The sequence below is a fragment of the Typopeltis vanoorti genome, chromosome 14 (genome assembly GCF_054136105.1).
Source record: "Typopeltis vanoorti isolate ZY-2024b chromosome 14, IOZ_Tvanoo_1.0, whole genome shotgun sequence".
NCBI lineage: Eukaryota > Metazoa > Arthropoda > Arachnida > Uropygi > Thelyphonidae > Typopeltis > Typopeltis vanoorti.
Genome location: NC_143562.1, coordinates 5331177 through 5344530, shown reverse-complemented (window position 1 = coordinate 5344530; position 13354 = coordinate 5331177). Strand labels below are relative to the sequence as shown.

Sequence of the window (13354 nt, the reverse complement as noted above, 5' to 3'; positions counted from 1 at the left end):
TTAATTAAAAGTATAACATCAGTATAACAAAAGTATAACTGAGATTAACATCTCCAATTTTGATATGTTTAATAACTTTCCTTCATAATGTGATCCATATAGATAATGAATAACAGAGGGATAATGTACATCCTTACCTGACACCAAATTTAATATCAAACCATCTTCCTGTACTTCCTTCAGTACTAACTGCTGATTTACAACTCAAATAATGACTTGATATAATGTCTCATCGACACCATATAACTGTAGCGTTTTGAATAACTCTTCTCATGGCACCTTGTCATATGCCTTTTGCAGGTCTACAAAACCTAAATACAGATCCTTGTTATATTCCCACAATTTTTCAACTATTTGTCATAAAGTGAAAATCAGATCCTTACAGCCTGTATTTGGTCAGATTCCATCTTATTCTTCACCACGATTCCTTTCAACAATCCTCATCAACTGTTTCTTAAGGATACTTGCATAAATCTTACCAGTATTTCCCTATTGAGTGTCAGGAACACTCAATTACCTTTGTAATTCTCACATTCAGTTATATTTCCCTTTTTATATATGGGTGCTATGAGAGCTTTATTCCAATCATCTGGAATTCGTCCCTCAGTCCAGCCATTCTGAACTATGCAGTGTAGCCACTGCAAGACTTTTATACTTCCATACTTCAGCATTTCTGGTCGATTATCATCTACTCCACCTGCCTTTCCACATTTCAGGCTTTTGATAACTTTTACTACTTCAAGTATAGATACGTATTTCCTGATTGCATGTATGTCTGTTGAGTTTTTTTGCCACTGTACTGTCACTGCTTGTTTCACTTAGCAATTTTTCGAAGTAGTTACTCCATGCATCAAGGATATCTTTTTCTCCAGTGTTAATGTGACCTTTATCATCTCTAATTCCTTTTACAGCACTCTTTCTTCAATATCTGAGCTTTTTCAACAGCCTCCAGAATATTTTGTCACCTTCCTGATATTTATTTTCTGTGTTCTTGCCATGACTTTTGTTTAGCTAGTTTTGCACAGTGTTTAGCTTTCTTACATTTGTCTCTATTCACAAAGAGAACAAGCTGACTTATTCGCCAGGAACTTTCTATATGGTTTCTTCTTTTCTTTCCCTACCTCTTTAACTTCCTGTGTCCACCATGGAGTTCTGATTTTTCTATCCTTGCAGACGACCTCACCACATGCCTGTCTGGCTGAATCAATGTTTTCTTCAGGATTTTCCACTGAATCCCCAAGGTTTGGTTCCTGTTCTCAAACTCTTTCATTTTTTCTTGAATAATGTTTGTGTATTTTAGTCTATAGTTCACATTTGAGAGTTGCTTAACTTTTATCCTCTTTAAAACTTTCTTACATTCAGTTTTTTCTTGCTCAAGACTAAATGGTGATCACTTCCAATTTCAAATCCTATGTACACTCTAGTGACCTTCACCAGTGAGAAAACCTCATTATCAGCAATAACATAGTCGATGAGACTTTTCTTATTCCTTGTCTCTTCTCTCCATGTGAATTTGTGCACGTTTATATGTTGGAACATGGTGTTAGTAATAACCAGTCCATGTCCTGAGCAGAAATCCAACAGGTACAGGGTGTTCGGGATAAATTTGACATATTTATAATTAATTATATTTTTCCGTAAGTTACATGTATTAACACACACTTCTCTTCATTTAAAAGTTTGGACCCTTCTTCATTTATATACAAGATGTCAGAAAGGATGGATAGCTGGAACCCACCTGAATCATGGAAGAGAATAACTTGTATCATGATGATTCGTGCCCGCCATCAAAATAAGGATATTACGACTGCTGCCCAATGCTCCCTGAATACAGTAAAAACAATCAGGCATGAACTAGAGACTTGCAATGGTGACTACGAGGATGTAGCAAGAAGAAAGATCCCTAGCAGACGATCTGATTGCGTTCGTACAGCAGAATTCCTCGCAAATCTGCAGGAACAGGTGTTGAAGAACCTGGCATTGGAATTCGGGCTTTGTTCGTGGAGTTGCTAACTGTAGTCAAGCCCTGGATAACAAGGGTAGCCAATGGTAGGCCGTATGTATGGCAGCAGGATTCGGCCCCTTGCCACACCTCTGGGAAAAGTCAAAAATGGTTGTCTGAAAATTTCTACGACTTCACCAGTCCAAATGTTTGGCCTCCAAACTCCCCAGACCTTAACCCCATGGATTATTTTGTATGGGGCGCAGTTGAAAAAGACACCAATCGCACTTCCAGTAATACAAAAGCCCAGTTAATGGATAAAATTAAAACAGTTTTTGCGGCCCTTCCCAGGGAGACTGTAGCATCAGCTTGTTCGAGGTTCCGAAGCAGAATTGAAGCTGTGATCGATGCTAATGGTGGTTATTTTGAGTAAATCTTGTTGATAGTATTGTAATTAACTCTGCCTGTAATGTTTTTTGTCAATTCATTAAATTTAATAGATACAAAGAAGATTTTCTTTTTCCTTACGAAACTGTCAAATTTATCCCGAACACCCTGTATTTGCCATTATTATTAGCTTTGCTCTTTACTCCAGATTTTCCTAAAATATTTTTGTACATCTGACAATCATTTCCTACTCTGCTATTAGATCCCCAACAAGGACTAACTTTTTCTTTTTCATCATGTTAGTTGCTTTCTCTAAAGCCTCAAAAACCTCCACTTCTACCTAAGTAGAACCTTTTTTGGGTACATAGGCACAAATAAGTCTCATTTTCCAGTTCCCCATTCTGATATTTGTCCACATCACTCTTCTTGAGACTGCCTGCCATTCAAGGATTAGCCTCGTATTTAGTGTTGAATACTCTGGCTACTCTTTCTTTTCCTTGATTGTCATTGCCTGAATATAACATTTTGTATTTATTGCTCAGAAAGATGTCACCAGTTTTTGTCTTTTTTGTTTCAGTCATCCCTGTTATGTCAGTCTGGTACGTTTCCAGTTCCTCAGGTAGCTCCATTTCTTTGCCATTCAAGCTTCTTATGTTGATAGTACTGATCTTGAACTCTGGTGGTGTTGAGTTGTGGTGTGTTTTAGGATTTGTTTCAGTTTCTGAATTTTTGCTATTTGCCAGTTACTTGGCAAAAACAACAGGGGACCTTGTTTAACTGGGCGACACCCCGGCTAGCATGAAATTCTGTCATGTTGTACCATCATTTTATATTGTGGTTTAAGCCAATAAGAATACAGTTTGGTCAGCTAAATCCCAAATTGTCATTTTATATTTACTTAGGACAAAGATTTCTGTAGATGAAATTATAAGAATTTAGTTTGGAGTTGAACAAAAAACACTGATGGAGGTCATCCCAGTCTGCCTTAAAAATAAAAGTATTGGCTGCATACTTCTGGATGTGACATATGGAGCTGAAATATTTACTGCATCCAAAAAAGTTGACTAATAATTTGTGGACTATTTGAGTGATTTCAGCAATGAAATCACTACTGGTATCATTCTTCGAAATATCATTACTTGAGAACTCAGACCAGACTAAGAGACATTGTACCAACTATTAAAATATACAAATGGCGGTGGGTGGATTATTTTGCAAGAAGTAACATTCCAAGAATGGTCAAAAATGATATACAAATTGTGTCTCAGAGATGGAAAGAGAGCTAAAGGAAGACAAAAGAGATGTTAGGAGGAGGATGACTGGAGCTTAGTGCATAGTAATGTGTGAATAAAAGAACATATTCTTTTATTCCGTTTTGTACCGTGGATGGGCGAAGGATTTTTAAAAAAAATTTTTTTTTGTCATTTTTATCAATTTTTTTTATTTTATTTATTATTATTGGTGATTTTTGTAGGTATTTTTGCATAGTCCAGAAACCCTTCTCTAGAGAGCAGATATGGAACTTTTTCAAGCCACTTTGTGCCTCTAATAAGTGGGCAGTGGTCTCACACCAAGTGATGAAATTTATCTTCCACTTACAAACAATTACAAACATCCATTTCCACGCTGGGATTCCAACCCATGACCTGTTGGTTGGAGTGCATGTACACTAACCACTTAGCCATTAAACTAACCTAGAATGTTTCCAGACATCTTTCTTCAAACAGTCAGTGCTGATAGAATAAATATCATTTGCTTTAATGTATGATTATATGAGGCATAATAAAAATGTCCCAAAATTTATGAATCCATTTTTTTAATAGGAAGCCCTAGAAGTTCTTAGAGCTGCCCCAACCGATGTTGTATTAAAAATATGCCGGCCTGATAAAAGTATCATTCCACATATTTCAACTTTTATAAAAGTAAGTATCTTTCATAGAAAATGTGTATCAATTTATGAACTATATTAAGAAGGTTATCTTAAATCTAATTCTCAAATAATGTGATCATTCAATTACATTTGTTTATTTTACTCTTTACCAGCATTTCACTAACTTTGTTAACACATGAATTCCTTTCAACATATATGTGTTTAATTATTATTAAGCACATATAAACTGCCTCCCACATTCTCCAAAATATAGACAGGGCTAAAACAGCCTCACCTACTCCTGATAGGAGAATAAAAGGCATTAGCTGTTTTTTTTTAAATATTTTTTAAATACATAACACTGATTTTTGAGAATGGGAAAAAAAATTAGTATACGAAACTATTTTTTAACACAACATAATGTAAGATAATAACTAATTATAAGCAATACATACATACATACATCTTCAAGGCCCACCTTTCCTAATTGGGTTGTGGGGGCAACAGCTGCAAGAGGAACTTCCAATGGTCACAATCCTCTGCCACCAAGCTCAGTTGTTCTGGTGAGAATCCCAAACGTGTCCACCCAATGTTTGGGATATAATCTATCCAGTGAGTCCTTGGCCTCCCACTCTCTGGCTTGGCAAAGAGGGCCTGCTGAGGGAGCCTCTCTTGTGGCATTCTGACCAGGTGCCCGTACCAACGTAACTGTGATCTCTCAACGGAGAAGCAGCAGTTGAGTATTGAGGGTTTCCCGAATTGCAGAGCTTCTGACTCTGTCGAGTCTTGTCAGCCCCACAACCCCTCGAAGGAACCTCATTTCAGCCGCTTGGATACGTGTCCACATTCTTTCGGTCGTTACCTAACTCTCATGACCATAGGTGAGGATGGGGACATAGACTGTATTGAAGACAGCCAGCTTTGCCTTCTGGCTTAACTCCTGCTTCAATACTACCGAACGGCCAAGCTCCCACAATATTGAGCTTGTAAGCCAATTCGAGTAACTAGCTCTACATCCCGCTTTCCATCATTCATGAATATGGACCCAAGGTATTTAAACTTCTCCACCTGCCTCATTGGGACTCCACTTACATGTAGAGTGCACTGGGATGGTTGTCTTGAGACCACAAATGTTTCAGTTTTGGCCACACTGATCTTCATTCCAGCATCTGCACAAACAGCTAAAAACCTATCCAGGGTTCGCTGAAGGCATCTGTGGAAGAGCTAAGCAGAACTTAGGTCATCTGCAAAAACAGACGTCCAATGCTACATCTTCCAATTCTGACACACTTACTGCCTCGGCTGTGCCTATCAATCCAGTCCATAAATATTATGAAAAGGAGGGGTGACAGAACACACCCTTGGCAGAGGCCAATGGAGACTGTGAAAGGTTCAGACTTTGTGCTGTTTACCCTGACACAAAACTCTGGGCATTCATACAGGAACTTGATTGCAGCTAATAGTTGGCCATCCACTCCATACTCTTGCAACTGTACTACTTGCCAAAGCTTATGTCGCGGAACCCGGTCATATGCCTTCTCCAAGTCCACAAAACATGTGTAGACATTCTTGGCATATTCCCAAGATTTCTTAAAGATTTGGTCAGTTGTACTTCTATAAGCCACATTGTTCTTCCTGGAACTTTGACTCATCTATGCTCCTGCACCGTCTTTCCAAGAGCACCTAGCATACACTTTCCCAGGCAGGCTGAGCAGAGAGATGCCACGATAGTTACTGTAATCCTTCTGGTCTCCCTTCTTGAAGACTGGTATTATTATGCCTGTCTGCCATTGCTTTGGTGCTCGCCCAGATATCCAAGCAGCCTGACACACTCAAGTCAGCCAGAGAACACCGTCTCAATTTAAGGCTTTTAGTATTTTGGGCCAAATTTCATCATCGCCAGCAGCCTTACCCGATTTTAGCGATTTTATTGCTAAATGGGACCTCTTCTGCTGTGAGACTAGTCATTGCCCCGATCTGCACCTCTTGGATGTCCACAACTGCTGGGCCACCCGGGTTAAGAAGGCTCTCAAAGTATTCCCTCCATCTGTGGAGGATATCCTTCTCGGATGTTAAAAGTGCACCATCAGAGGCCTTAATTGCCCTTGCTGTGTGCCTCCCTTGAAGGTAGCAGATGGTCTTCCAGAATACTTTGTTTGCATTTGCATAGGATGAGTCTAATCTTTCTCCAAAGGATTCCCAAGCCTTCTGCTTTGCTGTCTTTACTGCCTCAGCATACTGCAAACACATCTCAGGTGACCTGACCCTAAGCCATGTTAGGTAGGACTCCTTTTTTTCCCCAGACAGTTTTTTTGGACTTCTTGGTTCCACCAAGGTGTCCTTTTCTCACTGCCCGTTGCCACACCGAGCCGCTTTCTGCCACAGCATGAGAGTGCAGAGGCAGTGATAGCTGTTCTGGACAGCTTCCACTCCTCCTCAACATCTGCAGTATGCTCGGGAATCTCTTTGAACCTGGAGGAAATGTCATCTGCAAAATTCTTCCTCACAGCCTCATTTTCCAATGCCTCCCATTTCATGCGGTATAGCTGCTTAGGCCTACCAGCATTGATGGTAGAATCTGGTTTCTGAAGCCATAGAGTGTACACAACAAGGTGGTGGTCAGTTGACAGTTCTGTCCCTCTCCTCACACGAACGTCCAACACTGAGGAAAATAGGTCTGCTGAGACTATAAAGAAGTCAATCAGAGACCTTTGTCCTAGTGTATTCCTGTACCAGGTATATTTAGGGACTTCTTGGTGATGGAAGAAGGTATTCATTATGGACAAGCTGTTAGTACAGCAGAAGTCCAATAATTTCAACCCATTCGCGTTAAGGTCAGGGGCACCGTTCCTCCCAACCACACCCCTCCATATCTGGTCATCTGTTCCAACATGTGCATTGAAGTCACCCATTAGCAGGACTGATTCCATGTCTGCCACCCTGTCAAAAGCAGTATCCACTTCCTCTAGGAAGGCAGAGTATTCTGACTCCAGATTAGGTGCATAGGCTTGCACCACAGCCAAATCATGGTTTTTTTCATCTGAAGCCTTAACACACATATGCGTCCCCCAATGGGATCCACTCAGCATCACAGTCTGACAGCTGGGGGCTTGTGAGTATCCCCATACCTACCTGAGCAGACATTGTCGAGCTCACACCAGAGTAGTCAAGTTTCCACCCCTTATCCAGGTCGACAGTTCCAGAGCCTCTCCTCTTGGTCAAAGAAAGCCTGACTAAGTCTAGCCAGTAGTGCTTGGCTTCCTCAACCAGTTCCAACTCCTTCCCTGTCAGAGAGAAGATGTTCCAGTTGCCTAAAGCCATAGTCTGTTGCCATTTCCGTCCTTTTGCAGAACTATTTCTTTGCGCTGTCCCTAAACACCTCCAAAAAAGGGAAGCGGGCCCATTGATGGGGTTTCCTCTAGCAGAGTGCTGAGGAGTGGTGTCTAAGGGAGACTGTAACATATTTTTCGAACAGGTCTCTCTCCCTAAAACCCAAACGTGTCCCTTGGTAACCCTCGCGACTGACGATGCAGTATGAACATTTTTTGATGGCCTGATCATGTTATAGTGTTTGATAATGTCCTGTTAGCACAAGACGAAATGACACAGCAAAATATATATATATTATAAACAATATATATAATAAAACTTTAATTATTTATAAACAATATATATAATAAAATCTTTAATTATATATAGTTATACATCTTATAATCTTATAAATGGAAGATAGATTGAGTCTAAAATCTGGTTTTCTGTATCAAGTTTTTCTCATATCAGATCTTATATTTCTATCGTCTAAGGCACTTTGTACAGTATCATTCCACCTATATCTTCGTCTTCCTCTGGGTCATTTTCCTGCCAACCTGGCAGAGAACACTTGTTTTGCTAATCTTTTGCCTCGCCCATTCTATTTAAGTGACCATACCACTTAAGATTAGCTCAGCTAACGCATTCCTGGATTCTGACAATGTCAAGTTCTTTCCTAATATCCTCGTTTTTAATATGATATTGCCATTGATGCCATCTGTTCATGCCTCTAATCTTTCTCAGGACTCTCATATCTGCAGTGTCTAGTCTTTGGTCAAGTGTTTTACTTCTGACCCAGTTCTCACATCCATAAGTTAAAACTGGTTTGAACACACTCTTGTATACAGTGTTCCAACTAATTTCCCTCTTATTTAGTGTTCCAACTAATTTCCCTCTTATTCCATATGAATTTATTCAATTGACTTCTTACTGTACCAGCTTTATTGATTCTGTTGTCTATTTCTATTTAATTTACCATCTTCACTAAAAATTGTTCCTAAGTAGGTGAAATGTTTTACTTGTTCCACAGGTTCTCCGTTCACAATACAGTTGACATTTTCAATGATTCTGCCTATTTTCATTGTCTTTTTATTGCTGACCTTCATACCATATCTATTACAACAGCTATTCAATTTAGTCAAGGAATCTTGCAGACTCAGTGGATTTATTGATAAGTATAACATCGTCCACATAAAGCAAAGAGATGACATTAACATCTCCAATTTTGATATCATGTTTAATATCGCTTTCCTTCATAATGTGATCCATATAGATAATGAATAACAGAGGGGATAATGTAAATCCTTCTCTCACACCAGATTTAACATTAAACCATCTTCCTGTACTTCCTTTAATTCTAACAGCTTACTTGCAACTCAAATAAAGACTAAATATTGCTTGATATAATGCCCCATTGATATATAACTGTAGTGTATTGAATAGCTTCTTTCTTGGCATCTTGTCATATGCCTTTTCCAGATCTACAGAACTCAAATAGAGAGCTTTGTTATATTCCCATGATTTCTCTACTATTTATCGTAAAGTGAAGATCTGATCCTGACAGGGCCTGAATCCAGCTTGTTCTTCACCAAGCTTTTCTTCTACAATTCTTCTCAACTATTTCTCAAGTATACTTGCATATATCATACCAGGAACATTCAATAGGGAAATACCTCTGTAATTCTCACATTCAGTTTTATTTCCCCTTTTATATATGGGTGCTATTCAGAGCTCTACTCCAATCATCGGGAATTCGTCCCTCTGTTCAGACCTTCTGAACTATGCAGTGCAGCCACTGCATGACTTTTATACCACAATACTTCAGCATTTCTGGTCAAATATCATCTACTCCTGCTGCCTCTCCACATTTTAAGCCTTTGATGTTTTTTTCTACTTCAAGTATGGATATTGTTGTGTCCCTATTTACGATTATTAAACTTTCTTTTATCCTTTCAAGTGAATCTCTATTTTATCTTTATTCAAAACTTAACTATGCACGAGATATTACAAAATTCAAATATTTAAGCTTTTTCTCCCCTTAGTGTCCCTAATATTTATATTATACTGCACCTTTCAGGACATTTAGTTGAAGATATATAATTCGAAAACAAGGAGCAAAATACAAAAATATGTCTGAGTGTGAAACTATTAAGCAGTTGTGACCATCTATCTCGTAACTTGACACATTAATTTCCCGCGTGATTAAGTTTGTACGTTTTTTTTCAAGCGGTGCATTAGGCAGCAATTTCAGACAATTGTATTATTAATGAACAAAAGTTTATTAAAAATCTTAAACATGGTACAATTCAATGTCTATTATATAAAGCACTATTCAATACTAAGAATAAGATTACAAATTATACAAGCAAAATACAAGTATTAGCGCAAAATCCTATATGGGAATTTGCAATCATGCCGTCATAACAGACTTTATACATATAAATATACACATATAATCCTGGAACAAATTAACACTTTACTTAACCTTATACTAGTCAGAATGCTCTATATTGCTATAATACCATGGACATTAATGTTTATATTCAGTTTACCTTATCTAACTTACAAAACAATATAGGCTAAACTACCCCTTCTCTATGCCCATACATACATTTGACCTTTAAGACACTTTCATATGAAATACCATGCACATACATAAATCTCTAGCACATGAATGCTTATCAATTAATATAAACTAGTTGACTCTCATTCTACTCTGATTAGTACTAAAGTCCTAGTATATCTTCGACAGTCCAGTAATTAACAATGATTGCAACTATATGCGATTTCAATTGATACAAGATTTTACAGTACCTTTCTAGGACGAACCCTGGTTTTCATGATCTGTACCTTTCGTGCTTGAATAAAGGACACACACAGGATCTTCTATTCTATCACTACGGAACTCTTCACGTGGGCACGGATTTCTGTATGGATTTTCTTTCCCTCGATAAGAGTACTGGATGATGAGATACATAGACAATTCCTTCCTTCTTGTAACTATACGGCGTTCCTTGTCTCTTGCAATAGGAATACGGGATCGAATTCCCGCACACTTTGTTTCCTTGTTGTGTCGGATGGAGATAACTCCTAAGCCGTCACTCAAGAAAACCCGTGTTACCTATACAAAAATTTCATGAAGAAACTCTGAGGAAAAAAAAAGCCTCGTGGGGGGCTTCCTCACCCTTTTATCTGCATGGCCCTTATCGGCACCTTCTTCAATTTCTTTTCTTCCCCCTCTACCGGAGTCTATTTCACTCACCAATTAAAGTCGTGTTTTTCTGCCCAAAACATCTTACGGTTCCTTGCTCGTGACGACGTCTCACTTCGGAAATTGACCTTGAGCGATTGTCATTTGTTTTAAGCTAGCCTCTATACTGAATTAATCCCCTTTTTAGAATTTACTTGAATATTTTAATCTCCTTTTTTTGAGTGTTAAATTAGCCTCTCACATACAAATTCTTATCTTTAATCTTCTTTATTTTACTTAACCTATCATTTTCATATCTTTTTTTTGTAATAAGATTCCCTTTTATATTATTTAGTTAAACAAACAATTTCTGCTATATTTAATTTACTTGGATGCAAGCATATTTTCTGTCTTTAATTATTTTGTATTAGCTACTTACATAGGATTTTATATTTTTATTTTCTTGTTACACCATGATAACTGAAATTATTACATTCTTGGTTATCAGGGTGTAACAATATGTATTCCTGACTGTATGCCTGTTGAGTATGACTGTATCACTGCTTGTTTCATTTAGCAATTTCTCGAAGTAATTACTCCATACTTCAAGGATATCTTTTTCTCCCATTTTCATGTCACCTTTATCATCTCTAATTCCTTTTACAGCACCGTTTCCTCCATTTCTAAGCTTATTCAACAACCTCCAGAATATCTTACCACCTTTTTGATATTTATTTTCTATGTTCTTGCAAAGTCCTCCCATGACTTTTGTTTAGCTAGTTTTACACAGTGTTTCGCTTTCTTACATTTGTCGCTGTATTCTCTAAGAGCAAAAGCTGACTTATTTGACAGAAACTTTTGATATGCTTTCTTCTTTTCCTTCACTGCCTCTTTAACTTCCTGTGTCCACCATGGAGTTCTGATTTTTCTATCCTTGCAGACTACCTCACCACATGCAACTCTGCCTGAATAAATCAGGGTTTTCTTCAAGGCTGGCCACTGAATCTCCAAGGTTTGATTCCTGTTTCCAAACTCTTTCATTTTCTTTTCAATAATATTTCTGTATTTTAGTCTACAGTTCACATCTGAGAGCTGCTCAACTTTTATTCGCTTTAAAACTTTCTTACATGTTATTCTTTTCAAAATGAAATTCAGTTTTATCCTGCTGAAGACTAAATAGTGATCATTTCCAATTTCAAATCCTCTGTACACTCTGGTGTCCTGCACAAGGGAGAAAACATCACTATCAACAATAACATAGTCAATGAGACTTTTCTTATTTCTTGCCTCTTCTCTCCTTGTGAATTTGTGCACATTTTTATGTTGGATCATGGTGTTAATAATAACCAGTCCATGTCCTGAGCAGAAATTCAACAAATATTTGCCATTATTATTAGCTTTCCTCTTTTCTTCAAATTTTCCCAAAATATTTTTGTATGTCTGACAATCATTTCCTACTCTGCTATTTATATCCCCAACAAGGACCAACTTTTCCTTTTTCATTGTGTCAGTTGCTTTCTATAAAGTCTCTAAAAAATTCCTCCACTTCTACCTTAGTAGAACCTTCTGTGGGACCATATTCACAAATAAGTCTCATTGTCCAGTTCCCCATTCTCATATTTGCCTGCATCACTCTACTTGAGACTGCCTGGAATTCAAGAAGATAAGCCTCATATTTAGTGTTGAATACAATGGCAGTTGCTATAATCCTTTTCCTTGATTGTCATTGCCTGAATATAACATTTTGTATTTATTGCTCAGAAAGATCTCACCAGTTTTTGTCTTTTTTGTTTCAGTCACCCGTATTATGTCGATCTGGTACTTATCTAATTCCTCAGCTAGCTCCATTTCTTTGCCATTCAGCCTTCCCGTGTTGATAGTACTGATCTTTACCTCTGGTGATGTTGAGTTGGGATGTTTTATTCAGATTTGTTTCAGTAGGCTGACTTTTCGCAGTTCTCCCTGGTTCCCTGACGAAAACAATGGGGGCCTTCTTTAACTGGGCGATGCCCCAGGCGGTATGATATTTTGTCATGTTGTAACCATCATTTTGTATATTGGTTTAAGCCAGTAAGAATACAATTTGGTCGGCTAAATCCCAAATTGCCAGCCCATCCTTGTTCGTTCAGTACCCAGGTAGATACCCAACAGGGTGCACCACGAGAAGGTGAGGATTGGACATTAGGTCAGAAGCCCTGGTCGGTTTTCCGCATTCCTTTAAAGGCTGTGTGGAGACCTCCTCTCAGTTATACAGCTTTTACCCTTTGAATTTATCAAAGTGTAAATTGAGAAAGCTCTCTGGTAGTTTAAAATCACAGAAAGATTTTTAAACTTTTTCATTAAATGATGGATATTCTCTTTTCAATCCATGCCAAAAATTTATAAGTTGTTTTTTTTTTTCTGTCTATTTCAGTTCACAAATGATTTGCAAATGGATTATGAATCCAGTTCATATTTTTTAATGTTTATAGAAAGTACTCTCCAAAACTAACTTGGAGAAACTTGAGATACCCTTTAATTCTTTTTTTTTAACAGCTTTGTCCGAAGTCATTTTCAGTTGTTGTTTTTTTATTTTTAAGTGTTGCTATAACACTCTGTACTTGTTTTAACAAAGTTGTCCCAATATTTAAATTTTTTTATGATACCTTCCATTCAG

General features: G+C 37.8%; 1 protein-coding gene across 1 annotated transcript in view; it reads left to right on the top strand.

Moving 5' to 3' along the window:
* Window positions 1–13354, top strand: part of LOC150099138 (tyrosine-protein phosphatase non-receptor type 13-like) — a 470034-nt gene that overhangs the window by 389310 nt on the left and 67370 nt on the right. Inside the window, exon 28 of the mRNA XM_090403679.1 lies at window positions 4153–4251. Within this exon, the coding sequence (XP_090259805.1) occupies window positions 4153–4251 (99 nt within the window). The remainder of the gene's footprint in view (window positions 1–4152; window positions 4252–13354) is intronic.